The 14,971-nt window shown below is 37.2% G+C and overlaps 1 protein-coding gene across 1 annotated transcript; it reads right to left on the bottom strand.

Moving 5' to 3' along the window:
* Positions 1–442: 442 nt before the first annotated feature.
* DNAJC5B (DnaJ heat shock protein family (Hsp40) member C5 beta) lies at positions 443–14,763 on the bottom strand (the record flags this gene model as incomplete). Its single annotated transcript, XM_081326127.1, has 4 exons — positions 443–534; positions 4,662–4,833; positions 9,339–9,552; positions 14,657–14,763. 4 exons carry the CDS (start codon positions 14,761–14,763, stop codon positions 443–445), a joined length of 585 nt encoding a protein of 194 aa, XP_081182253.1.
* Between the last annotated feature and the right edge of the window lie 208 nt (positions 14,764–14,971).

Here is a 14,971-nt window from a genome sequence, read left to right as displayed (position 1 = left end):
GAAGCACACTAAAATTAAAATAATTGTAACACTGCAGAGAAAAGTAAGGATGTCAGACATTTAAACACTTCTAGGACTTGAGAAGAAGCAGTACTAAAACAACCTTACTGATTTTAAATTCACTAGAAACCACATGCAAGTACACAGAATATTAGGGACTTTCATATGTAATATGAGAAGAGCTTGTTGTGTGTAATGTTTCTAGCAATATTGGAAGTGCATGTATTTTAAAAATAGTTTTTTCCTATTGTAGTATTCACGCATGCAACAACACAGTTTTGGAAACAATATTATAGTAGAGCATTTTCTTAGAATTAGGGCTCAAGTCAATTTGGTGGTATATGGTATGCACAGTGTCCTAATGTCTTTCATGTTCTAACAATGCTTTACAATCCAGAACTGGTCATTTATACTCCTTTAAATTCTAAAAGCTGATGGTTTATTATTCGGTGCGGTAGCTGCGATGACTGTCACCAATAAGCTGGGTTTTCTCAGTTGCATTTGTTGGCTGAAGCAGAACTGGAGCTTCCCCATCTAAAACAGCAAGAATCAGGAATTAAATATCTTAAATTCTTCCATTCTTGTTCACAATTATAGGTAGTAAGAAATTACTTCCTATTTGGCAATATGCAACTATTCCTACATAAGATACAGTCTACAAGATTCATTGGACTATACCCCCCTTTATCCTCAGTAACCATATTTATCTCAGGTTTTTTTTCTAACAGTTTTTGGGGGGGCACCAAATTGGAGAAGATCACTTTATCCAGTTTCCCTTTAAATCAGGCATGTTTTAAGTCTTACTAAAAAAAATCTAAGCAGATGCTTACATTTTTATGTTCAGTTGACGTGGGCATACTTTAACTACATATTATTGTGAAAATGTATCTTATTTTAAGTAGTAAAAAGCTTCAGAGCTAGAATTTTTATTTTTCTATGAAAGATCACTTCCTTGTTCCCTGGCCATTCCCATTTCCAGCATATACTGCTCTTTAATTCCTTCTGTACTTTCTTTGTTCCTACCCAATTCAGTTAGTACATTCTGATCCTCTTTCAAAATCCTATGCTCTACGGTACACAGGAAAATCCTACAGTCTTCTAAATTTCATTATATAACTGCACAAAAACAGGTTGATTTATTTATAGTACATATACTTTGCTTTACAGCAGAATACTTTCAGAATAGACATTCAATTTTTATGTATTACTTACGTGGTATTGTTTAGTTTCTGGGATGGGTGACAATAAGTGCAGAAACAGTAATTTATTATTATTCAGAAGATTCCTTATGTGCAAAACATAGAGTGCTGTGTGATCCTAGCCACAATGTACTTTCCCCCCTTTTTATGGGGAAAAACAATAATATATATGTTGGCACAACAAAACAACCAAATGTCAGCTTACATTTATGATGGACTATGATATTAAGAATCCCCTGACAGCATGCCTAATAGGTGCTTCAGCACATTTGTGCTCTTCTGCACTGTCTAGTTCAGTGTTTCTTAGTTTGGCAGCTTGAAGCTGTATGGACTTCAACTCCCAGGATTCCCCAGCAAGCATGGATTTGAGTTAAAGCACTATGCTTATTTTCACAGAAATTGAAGTATTGTTATTATTTGAAATTGTTATTTAAAATAACAATACAGAACTAGGCAGAATAGGCAAGGTTTGAAAGCACTAAATACAAGGTATTTCACAGTTATAGTTTGAATCACCTGGTAAAAAGTATGCCTATCTTAAAGAAAGCTGTTCCTGGTAATTCAAAAGGATTTGAATTGAACATTTAGGAGTAGAATAGGCATTTATTGATGTGCTCCTGTCTAATTAGAACTATGCCTCAGATTCCAGTTTTGTGCGAGAAACAGAAAAATTGTAGTTTAACCCACAAAATAGGCTTAAAGTGGTTTAAAAACAGTGACAGATACCCTTGCTATTTTCCCAAATCCTGCCTGTTTCTGTTTTACTTCATTTTCCCACCAACTATTGCCTTTATCATCCCAAAAATGTTATGCCAATCTCCTTGAAATCAGCCCTTGCCTAGGAAGATTTAGACATAAAATAAAATTGCCATCTGGGCTGCATTTGTTTTAACTCACATGCTATGTGGGGCATTTAAAATTCTTTCAAAGTGTATACTTGCATAAAACATGGATGCAGATTGTCAATGGACAGTCTGCATATTCAAGAAATAATCCCGTAGTAAAGAACAGATTTTTAACTGCCCTGCAAAGAGTTCACAATTTCAATCAAGAATATTGTTTCAGCTATCATACATTTGCAGTGGATAAAAGTCATTTTCTTTCAATTGTTTTTTCAATTGAAATGACACATCTCTCCTCAAAGCATATTGGCTATTCTATATCCACAAGGGTTGACAAAACTGATTCACCAAAATAAAAATCACTAACGTTTTCACCTTTCCTAACTAAATAGCTTGACATTGGAATAGACAATAAGTGTCTCCTCTGGAGTTCCAAATATCTTAAAATATGTGGTACAGTACAGGAAATCCTCGACTTAAAACCATTGTTTAGTGACCATTTTAATAGCACCGAAAAAAGTGATTCCTGACCAGTGTTTGTAACAATGAGTGTTTCAGCATCCCCAAGGTCATATGATCAAAATTTGGATGCTTGGCAACTGTTTCATATTTATGATGGTTGCAGTATTCTGGGGTCAGGTGATCACCTTTTGTGACCTTCTGTCAAGCAAAGTCAATGAGGAAGCCAGATTCACTTAACAATCACATGATTCATTTAACAACTCTTAGTAACTGTAGCAAAAAAGGTCATAAAATGGGGTGCAACTCACTTAACAATTGTCTTGCTTAGCAACAGAAATGTTGGGCTCAATTGTGGTTGTAAATCGAGGACTATCTGTACAGAAAATCTGATCTTCACTTGATGGAAGCAATAACAAGAGACTGAACTTTTTTTTTTAATGGCTCTTTGTGTTCTGATACTTGTTGGGTTAGGAGATCAGGCATCTGAAATTTTATTCTTTTTAAAAAGATTCATTTCAGAATCTTTTTATGAATAGGATTTTTTTTTTAAAAATGCAATGTCCTATAAATCGTGTTTCTCATCCAAATGCTCTTCCTTCTAAACCTCACATTAGCATTATAAAGGAAACATTATTAATTTATCAATTTTCTACTCTGCTTTATCATTTGAAACAATCCTGAATCTCCTGTTTCCCTTGCAGTGCAGCTAGTAAAATTCAGTGTTATAAAAATTATTCTGCACATTTTAAAACTGATAAGGTACTATACTTTTAATTTTATAAGTAAGAAGGCAGTAAAATAGGACCCATTATTAAATAGCCAAAAAAATAATGTGTGGTAGAAGAATAGGAACAGGGGAGATAGCCTCCCAAAGTAAAGCTGAAATAAGATCATAATGCAATTCCATTTAACACTGCTTCACTTAACAATCAAGCTGCTGATCCTAATTTGGTCACTAAACAAGGGTTACCTGTATGACAAACAGCCTCAAACAACATAATATCTAAAACCAGCACAAGTCTGAGAATTGTTGTCTAGTTAAACACCCCCCCACCCCCCAAATTGCTGTAATGGCTTGTTATCCTGTTCTGTGCAGTGAATCAGAGAAGGAAAAGTTGACAGAGGAGGAAAACTTTTATTGTGCCTTTCTAGCAGTCACGTTCTCTCCCTGAGTCTGTAGTTAGCGGCTTTCTATTCTTATTTTCCTAGCAGTAGGAAATCAAGCATTTGATTTGTATCATTTAATAGCTGATTTCTCTGTGTGAGAAGCTAGACAGATTATTATTTTTAAATTATTTCATATATTTACAACTACTAAAATTTAAACAGAGGTTTGCATATATTATAAAGGTCATATATATCATACAGATCATGGTGCTTGCCTTCTGGAAAAATATCCCCCGCCCAAGAATCATTTCGTCTCCAACTTATTCCTATTTAAATGAACCTTTAAAACTTGACTCTGTCCCTGAGCAATGCATCAGAGAGGTTGATAGATACCTGTGTGGTATTAAATGAATGTTGATTTTTCCAGATTTTCTCTTGATGTTGTAATTCTTTGTTTTTACTATTTTTTAATTGTTGCATTATGAGCTGCAAAGTTGTACCAGACTTGAGTGGCCTATAAATCTCTTAAAACACACACACACACACACACACACACACACACACGTAACAGACACAAATTCAAACATATACCTTATTATTTTATTTATTTATTAAATTTATTTACCACCCATCTTGCTATCACACGATTCTGGGTGGCACGTGGCTAACAAATTTATGTAAATCAGGATCTTTCTTTTCATTGTTATACTTCTTCAGTCTACTTCATTTTACACTGAAAATAATATTCTTCTTCTCATTTCAGTGCTCTATAATCCAACAGTTGTAACTTCTACCCTAGAAATTAACTAATCACATAGAAATTAGGATATTAACCAATTACCGCTGCTGAGCATTTAAAGTAACCTCGCCTGCAGTTTGAGAGGAATTAAATTAACACTTCTTTGTATAGGATGTCCTTTCTCAAATTAAGATTCCCCAAACTGAGCAGCTGGAGTAAAGCCCTTGTGTATTCTTTTTGAGAAAGTAAGAGGGTTCTTATTTTTTCCTTTTGGTTAAATAGTATAATCCATGACTCTACGACAACAGGTACCTTTTTCCATGTCTGTCTTAATTTGCTCTTCCAGATCTTCAGGAGACATGCAGAACTCTTGCTCTTCTGCTGTGGGCTTGGGTTTGCATTTTCCACAACAGCAATTGAAACAGCAGCACAGGCAGCAACAACAGTAGCACCCAGTCAAAAGACCACAAAGTGTAAATAGGCCCTTAGAGAAGCAAAAAAAGAGGAAGAAATGTGTTGAGAGAGGTCAGACTAGAGAATAAATGCCTTTCTGACTTGATTTAAGAAACATATGAATTGACCACAATGGTTTAAAGGATTCTTCCAGAGTTGACCGAAGAAGTGTTGATACCCAAGAAACTACATGGCATTGAAAGAAATATCCTTCACTGCATCTAAAGATAATGGCTTTGACTTTAGTGACTTGCTTGACCTTTCCTTGCTTCTCTGTGTGTGTGTGTGTGTGTGTGTGTGTGTGTGTGTGTGAGAGAGAGAGAGAGAGAGAGAGAGAGAGAGAGAGAGAGAGAGAGAGAGAGAATGCTTGATTAAGGGGCCACCCTATAAACTTAACACTTTTTAAAATTAAGTGGAACTTGCAGGTTCAGAGAAAATTGACTTCTGAGCATTAGTTGCTGCAAAGAAAAAGAGAGATATAGTAACTCTACTGCCAACAGGGTAGAGGCCATTCAAATCTCAAAGAGATGCTGTTCCATAAGAGAGTAGCCACGATAGAGAAGGCATGCTTCTTACAGCCCACCAAATGAAACTGCTTTACTGATGAGACCCAGAACCTTCTCAGTCTACTTGATTTGGGTAAATAGACAGAAACTATTGGGAAGAAGTAACAAGTAATTTCATTCCATGCCATGTGGGGCTTTAAAGATGATGACCGGTGCTTTGAATTGTCCTTGGAAGCTTAGTAGGAGCCAATGCAGCTCATATAGCAGTGGTATTATGTGGTGTTCCACACAACATCCAATATCTCATGTGTCACTGAATTCCAGAACAACTGAAGCTTTCAAATTATATAGTCTATAATTGGGAGTGACTATGGCATGAGACACTATGAGCAGTCCCTCTCAATCTAGAAATGACTACAACTGGTGCACAAGATGTAATTGTGCAAAGGTCTTTTTTGTCACAATTGCCACCTGTTGAAACAGGAGCCACACATCTAGGAGTACCCCCAAACTGTTCACAGACTGTGTAAAGAACGTAATCCCATCTACCATTAATGATGGAGACTCACTGGATATGGGGGACTTACAGCTAATTGAGATCTTGCCAGTATTGAGTCAGATCTGGATCTTTCCCATCAATACCTGCACAGCCTTGAGACATTGGGAAAGTACCTCACTGATATCACTTGGCAACCAGAGATGTATACTGAGTACTGATGTACTTAACTCTTTGCTAATGAATGACCTTGGCCAATTGTTTCATGTAAATGCTAAAGAGGAATAAATCAATGGCCTATAGCTAGATTCCCCTCCCCCACAATTTTAACTGGAACCAGCATTGTAGAAAGAATCACCGACAACTGTGCCCCCATCTCCCTACTGTTTCAGCTGTCCAAAAAAATATAATGATCAATTATATTGAAACTGAAAAATCAAGAAGGAACAGGGTGGGTACACCATTCCTATTCTGAGACTGCCAGAGGTCATCAACAAACACAAGCACAACCAGTGTCAGTATATATTTTGGCTTGAAGCTTTAACTGCAATGGGTCCAAATAATCAGCTGCTTCCAGCTTCTTTGGAACTGTAAGCCTGCCACCTTCTCAAGAACCTTCTCTCAAAAGGGAAGACTGGAGATTGAACAGGAATTGTCCAGTACTGCTGAGTCCAAGGATGGTCTCTTAGGCAGGGGGAAACCCACCACCTACTTTAAAGCAGGTGGAACCCATTCCTCTGGAAGACAGGCATTCAGTACTGCTTGGACCCAGTTACAGGTCATCTTCTGGGGACATTTGACCAATCAGGAGGTACATGAATCTAGCACATGGGTTGTAGACGTCAGAGTTCCAAGGATTCTCTCCACTTCTTTGGGAGTCACTGGAGTGAATTCTGACCAGGTAACTGGACAATATTGGGCATAGTCATCTCCACTGAACCATTGAGTCAGAAGCCAACTATGAGCAGATCTGAATGACTTTATTCAACAGATGCTTAACAAAGTCTTTACAGCAGCCATGCAGGAATTCTATCTACTCCTTCTTCCTTGGAAGAAGCTGAGTCATGTGAAATGGGGTTGTCAGGTGACTATCCATGGACACAATGGGAGAGAAGAAACAGGTACATTTCAATGCCCTTATTGCCACAAGGTAGTTCTTAATATAGACTCTTACCTGAGCATCCTTGGGCTTGCTCTCATCTTCCTACATCAGTGCTCTATGCAACTCTTATACCACTTCATCTCTCATCTTCCTACATCAGTGCTCTATGCATCTCTTATACCACTTCATCTCCCAGAGTTTTTCTGAAAACTGAGGGGCCCTCTGGAATCCAAGTGCATAGAGAGTTCACATAGGCTTGACCTTATCCAAGACCGTTGTTGCCTGTTCATCCAATAGTGACTAAAGCCTAGATAAACTATGCAGCAGAACTTCAGGAACTACCCCAATTTCCCTCTGGAATTCCACTGGATCTGCAAGCACTTGGAATAGACCAACTGAATTGGTTCTCCTTCCCTATAGTAGGGAACAGTCATGCAAAACTACAGGACTTAGATGGAGTGATCTATCCATGACAACTCCCCTCAATCCAGATCATGCTGCCATTGCCCCAAGAGAAAAATCAGATCTAGTATATGACCCCCACTTTTTGTGTGAGACTATCAATAACCATGGTTGCCATGAATTCTCAAGCCACTTCCAACTCAGGATCAAATGAAGTCAGGGCCTGAAGAATTCTCCTTCAGCCCAGCTGCAGAGTCAAGCAGCTCAGGCAGAAGAGTATTGTGTAGCAGGAATGTATGTACACAAACAGCAATCGGTACTCTCTCTCCCTAGAACTTTATGTTTGAATCATGAACGGGGAAACTTTAATTTTAAGGCTGTCATTTCTCTCGCACCAAATAGTAACTAAGTGCTTTGCAGCCAGGTGATTCCACACAGATAGAAACAGAGAGAAGTCATGAATGGTCTGCTGGCTGAGAAACCTGCAAATGTCAAAGGAGTCCAGAATTTGTGAAAAGTACTGTCTGCAAAATTTCTGGCATGGGCTTCACACCTCACTCTTCACCTTTCAAAAGAATCAAAAGGACGGGTATCTTTGCAGCTGAGTCAATTCCCCCATAGCAACCATAGTTTTAACCAGTTTTTGTTTTTACAAATTTCAAATGCACCTAATGCATACCAGAAGCCCGGATGGAGAGAACTAAAAACTTTAACCTTCCTTTATATGTGGTGGGAATTTGTTATTTCAGGTGTTGTGGTGCTTAGGGGGCAAGGATTAGCTGAATGACCTTTTTTGCACTATCCAGCAGGGAGTGCTATTTAGTCATGTGTTTTCTGCCTGATCTTAGCATGTCAACATCAACAGATGTGAAGACAGTTGGGTAATTGGGGTGGTTTTTTTTGGTAGGACTCAGAAATGAAAACAATGCTTTGTGCAAGTGCTGCAAGTCACATCCAGGAAAGCCGTACTATAAAGTTAGTTCATAGAAAATAAAATATAAAAATATAATATTATTTTGTACACTCGTCCCTATTCAAAATGGCAAGCCTTGAGTGTCTATGTTCTAGCTAAATTAATAATATTGTCTTATCCAAAGGCTCTTATAACTAGAAATAGCAGTGAGAATAACACGTAAGGTGTGAAATCTGGCACTTTTTTGGATGCCTGAGGCCTAATATCTTTGGTCATACTGTGATGGAAATGCTAATGTGTGTGATAGGTATAAATGCCAAATCTTTACAATTACATAACAAACAAGATGAGTAAGATTTTCAGTGTCATCAGAATCCATTTTCCCCAGGTCAATCCATGATGTCTTGTTCCAGAAAGTCCTCCTTAAATCTTCTATTTCCTTTTTCCAGCTTTTTTTACAAGGTTTTTAAAGTGTGCCATTATGATACATAGTGTTATGTATTACTACTGCTTACGCATACACTACGCCATATATATCCCAAAATAGGGCTAGGTTTGTACTTTAATAACTGATAATCTGGTTGTCACACCAAGAAGACTTTTCTCTTTGAAAAATGAGTCATTTTCATTTAGTCATTTCTGAGAAGAAAGAAAAATTAACCTGAAGCTTTAGCTTCAAATATAATTAATGTCTTCAGGCAATTAAATGTGTATGCAGCATATTTAATTAGCAAATAAAAGAGACAAGGATATATCATTTAATAAGCACTTTACCAGAAGTATAGAGATAGACCAGCCATGTCATCAGTGTTCCTGAGACTAAAACCTTTTATAGATTAACTGATCTAGAATTCTGCAAAGCTTAAGTGCAGATTCTGTGAAAGCTGTAATAGAAAGGCCAAAACAGATTATAACAAACCAAAGACTGTGTGTTTCAGTATCTGGTGTATCCAGTGCTTTTTTTGTAAAAGAAAAAGGTGCCGGAACTCACACATGTCATACAACCCGCCTTGCCTACCCTACAAGGTTCCATCCAAAAAAGGTGCCGAAACTCCGTTCTGAGCGTTCTATGAGAAAAAAAGCCCTGGGTGTATCAGTTTTGCAGTTAAATACTTACTTTTGCCCACCAACTAGAAAGCATGAAATATGTATTGACATTTTCTTCACCAAACTGTTCAGCGATGTACAGCCCTAATGATCCATATTGGTCATATATATTTCTTTTGGACACATCTGTTAATATTGCATGAGCATTGTTAATTTCTTTAAATTTTTCTGCAGCCTCTGGATTATCTGGGTTCTTATCAGGATGATATTTCAGGGCCAATTTCCTTTGATAGAAAAGAAAAGGTGAAGGGCAAAAAAAAAGAGAGAGATGAGGATAACATTAGGATCGAGACAATGGCTTTCTTGAGAAGAATACATAAACCACCTAATGTTAGATTTAGATCCCTTGTAAATGGAGGAAAAAAATAGCTTCATGGTGTTACATTGTACATGTAATAATTGTTCAGTATTCTAGCTGACATTTTTGCTCATTTTTATTTTATTTCTATTGTACCTGTCCATACTGTCATTTTATTTTTAGGGGGTCTTGATAAAACCACAAGCCCATCCCTTTCTTTTATCCCAAAATTACATTTGGCATTGTAAAGATAACCCAAGATTGAAGAAGGAAATGTTTACATTTTAAAAATATGATATTAATAAAACCAAATTCTGTTCTGTTCTGATATATTTATCTCTAAACACAATAATTTTACTCTTTTATTTTGTCTGAACCTAACAATGCATTTTTCAACCATCATAACAGATATTGTTAAGATTCTGTTGCAGACCAAAACAAGCTGAAAGCATGGGTGTAACAACTTATTCCTACAGTCTTTCAGAACTTTCAGTGGTATAGAAACTTAGTTATGCAAATAAACTAATTTTTGATGTTAACATTCTTATAAGTCTCCCTCCTTAAATAGAAAATATGAATTACTTGTGCATATGCCATGTACTGAATTTTATTATATAACAAACCAGGATCTATTTATTCAGAACAAAGACCTATTGAGTTTAATAGGTCTAACTGTTAGTAGTGTTCCTATTGGGCTCCTTCCAAACTGTTAAATAGATCAGAAAATGAAAGCCTTAGAGACATGGTAGCAAACCTATGGCACGCGTGCCACAGGTGGCACACAGAGCCCTCTCTGTGGGCACGCGTACCGTTGCCCCAGTCCTAGACCTTCACCTGCGTTTTATAAAATCTTTTCGCTTTAGGCCTCTGCCGCCATGGGCAAAAAAAAAGTTCAATCAATCAATTTCAACTTTTTGTGGGGAAAAAAAGATCTCGCAAAGTTGGAATTGATTGATTGAACTTTTTAGTCCCACCCAGTCTGCCATTGGGCCACACCCACCCAATGGGCCACACCCACCCGGCACCTAATGATACATAAGTGGGTTTTGGATTGCAGTTTGGGCACTCTAAAAGGTTTGCCATCTCTGCCTTAGAGTGTCAAAATCTAGGATTTTTCATTCATTTATGAATCTACAGGTTTCCTAGATCACTTCTTGATTAGTTTTATATAAAGGTGGGAAACCATTAGATAATTGTGGGGAGGGCATTTAATGGTTTTCTGACCAATGAAGGCAAAGCAATGAGTCAAAGTGTATGAAAGGGCCAGGATTTTCTACTGGAGCAGTGCAGGTAGAGGTGGAAGGATTGGATTATTTTTAAAGTTCATATTTTAGATTTACACTTCAGATTGTTCATGTCCCCATCTCAAAATAAAAGGAAACTATACTCTGCATGACAGATGGATGGGCTCCAGGGCTCATGAAAAAGAGCCTCAAGGTTGGCATGTAGCCCAGGAATTAGAAGTTGCTCAGCCAAGTTCCTAGTGCTACTGAGAGAAAGTAGGGAATGGAAAACTAGTATGTGAGATACAGGACATTTATATGAATTAGTTATTTCCTTTGTGCATCCTGTGTGGGTCAATGTGCCCTAGCAGTGTTCTCTAACTCAAAGCAGGTCCTTTGCAGGTAAAATGATATCAAACTGAAAAAGAAGCATCATGCTAAGCACATTGGTTTGTGCTTAAATTGTAAGCTGCCCTGAGTCTTCGGAGAAGGGCGGGATATAAATGGGATTAAAATAAAAATAAATAAAATGTAGCGGTACCACGTTTATGACATCTAAAACATAGATGGTTATGTTCTGGCAAGCACCAAGCTAACTAATAACAATAGGAAATTTGAAGTCAGGTATTCTATGATTATTATACTGCATTGTCAAGTGCTTACTTCAGCAGCAGGCTTTTAGATTCATGAAGCAAATTATCATAAGTTAAAGGATCAGTTAAATGAAATCCAAGAGTCTGACTCATCATTTTGTCTTGCAAGTATTTACAACAATTCCATTAAGTGTGAATCCCTTTGATATTTCCACTTTATTCAGAAGCAGCCTTTGTTTTTACCATAATTGCTAATAAAGATGGATAAAACACCACTGTCAGTTTTGCCATAGATTGTTATGTAAATTATCACTATTCATGTACAGGGCAAAATGAAATTCAGTTCACTTTGCATTCTTCCATGACAACTCTCCCCTTATGGGATTAGAGAAAGTTTTTCTTCTCTTCCACATGGAAAAACAACATTGAGCATTCAGATATGGTCGCCAGTTTCAGGGATACATCTGATTGGTAGCTAGCAAGGAAGACCAGTAGCCATTATTGCAGAGCTAAATTTTCAGAAACTGAAAACTCTGTTAACCCCCAGACAGAGCAATAAAAAGCCCTGAAGGTGCCATAAGATTTCAGTTTTGGATAGGTAAAGTATATGTTGTTTTAATGCAGCAGAGATTATAGAGGTGGTATTATTAAGAAATAGCACCAAGAAGCCTGTGTAGTGATTTAAGGGAATGGATTACTTGCCCACAGAATCATGGAAAGTAAGGGTTAGAGGCGACCTGGAGATAATTTCATCCAGTGGAGGAACTCATTGCTACAATATCGCTAACATAATTTATTCATCCTCTATTTAAACATCTGCATCCTGGAGCAGCCCCATGCATTCCACATTCCCCCCCCCCCTCTTCCTGCTCCTTATCTTCTAGTTTGCTGTCCTCAGGACATGCTGCATTTTATCAATGCCCTTGATAAATGCAGTATCTACATCCAAATTTTAAAAAGACATTTACGCTTAATGTGATGATATATTTTATGAATCAGTCTAAGCCAGTGGTCTGATTGCCATACTGTGTTGCACTGGAAACTACCCATATCCCACTTTGGTCCATTAAGACCTGTGAAAAGAAAATATTTTGTTATATGCTTTTAACTGTGGACCTTGCTTTTCGCTGGTGTCCTGTGATTTTATGTTATATGTACATTTATATGTACATATGTACTGTACATCTAGTCATTCTGATGGAGAAGAATTCTTGCTTTTTTAAAAATCCTTCCCCTTGCTTTTTAAAAAATCTATTTGTCTGTCTATCTATCTATCTATCTATCTATCTATCTATCTATCTATCTATCTATCTATCTATCTATCTATCTATCTATCTGCAAAATATTTTTAGATTAAAACTATTTAAAAGTTTAATTTTTAAAATGGTTTGAATCCCATATTCTTGGGTTATTACTTAATAAACAAAATATTGGTATAATTAATTTACTTCCTACACATTAAAGGTAAAGGTAAAGGTTCCCCCACACATGCGTGCTAGTCGTTTCCGACTCTAGGGGTCGGTGCTCATCTCCGTTTCAAAGCTGAAGAGCCAGCGCTTGTCCGAGGACATCTCCGTGGTCATGTGGCTGGCATGACTAGACGCCAAAGGCGCACAGAACGCTGTTACCTTCCCACCGTAGTGGTCCCTATTTTTCTACTTGCATTTTTACATGCTTTCGAACTGCTAGGTTGGCAGAAGCTGGGACAAGTAACAGGCACTCACTCTGTTGCGCGGCACTCGGGATTTGACCCGCCAAACTGCCAATCTTCTGATCGACAAGCTCAGCATCCTAACCCACTGAGCCACCGCATTATAACATTCAAATTCTAAGAAGATTTAAATATGAGCCAGCAGTGTGCTGCAGCTGCCAAAAAAGCCAACACAGTGCTAGGCTGCATTAACAGAGGGATAGAATCAACATCAAGTGAAGTATTAATACCACTTTACAATGCCTTGGTAAGGCCACACCTGGAATACTGCATCCAGGTTTGGTCACCATGATGTCAAAAAGATGTTGACACTCTGGAAAGAGTACAGAGAAGAGCAACAAAGATGATTAGAGGTCTGGAGGCTAAAACATATAAGGAACGGCTGCTGGAATTGGGTATGTCTAGTTTAATGAAGAGAAGGACTAGAGGTGACATGATAGCAGTGTTCCAATATCTCAGGGGCTGCCACAAAGAAGAGGGAGTCAAGCTATTCTCCAAAGCGCCTGAAGGCACGACAAGAAGCAACGGATGGAAACTAATCAAGTTGAGAAGCAACCTAGAACTAAGGAGAAACTTCCTGACAGAACAATTAACCAGTGGAACAACCTGCCTCCAGAAGCTGTGAATGCTCCAACACTAGAAGTTTTTAAGAAGAGACTGGACAGCCATTTGTCTGAAATAGTATAGGGTTTTCTGCCTGAGCAGGGGGTTGGACTAGATGAACTCCAAGGTCCCTTCCAACTTCACTGTTATGATTATGATTATGACCTTGATTGAGGTAAATATAAATGATTAAATAAATGTTTAAGGTGAAAATATATTTTAAACATTTTTAGAATTAACGTAAACTTCACATACTGATGTATTTACATTATTAATACAATTTCATTTTAACTATTAAATATTTCTTAATTAGGAATAGTTGAAAATCATTCTTATATATTTATTTATATACTGCAAATATTAGTTGATGCATTGTCTGGATTAAATCTGCATGACTTTAATCATCAGTCTTCTCATAATAGTAGCAAATTCAGGGTTGATATTAAGGTTTTTCACACTTTAAAATAATAAACATATTTGAAATATTTTTTTTAAATAATGTAGGAGTCTAGAAAATAAAGCAGAGCTATTTTTAACACCTATGTTTGTCTTTTTAAAAAGGGCTCTTCCTGTAACTTTATAAGGTTTATGATTTCATTTGCAAAACTGTTTTCATAACAAAGCATCAATAGCCATTTTGTTTTTTGTTTTGATTTGAAACATAACTGACACTATTGTAATCCATTGTCCTACAATGAAACATTTAAGCATGTCCAGCCCTCAAAGTAGGCAATTCACATTCAGCCCTTGAGCATCAACCCTCAAACTCTAGACAAAATAATCTGAGCACCTCTGGAAATGGCTTAGGTAAAACAAGGTATTGATATTTTTAGAATAGAAATAAACAAATATGAATGGATAGATAAATCTGGGTACTGTATGTTAGATTTTCATAATTACCTGTAACTTTTCTTGATTTCGTCATGGGATGCCCGTTTTTCAAGACCCAGGAGTTCATAGAGTGCTTCTCCTGATGTAGATAAAGTTCTCTGTCTTTGGTCAGCCATCTTATCAATGCATTTTCAAGAACTCTGTGAAAAAAGGACATCCAAGAAGAAATGTTTATTATTGGTTAAGGAAGCTCTGAAATGACTCCGTATCTCATATTCTATTTTTTATGCCACGACTGGTGGAACATAGATGATCAGTGTACAAAATGTGGCAAGCCACCTGACTCTTAAATGTATGCAGCAATATAGGCAACGGTTTGGTTTT

The sequence above is a fragment of the Vipera berus genome, assembly GCF_964194415.1.
Source record: "Vipera berus genome assembly, chromosome: 3".
NCBI lineage: Eukaryota > Metazoa > Chordata > Lepidosauria > Squamata > Viperidae > Vipera > Vipera berus.
The sequence above is the reverse complement of the archived record's forward strand: the minus strand, read 5'-3'. Positions and strand labels throughout refer to the sequence as shown.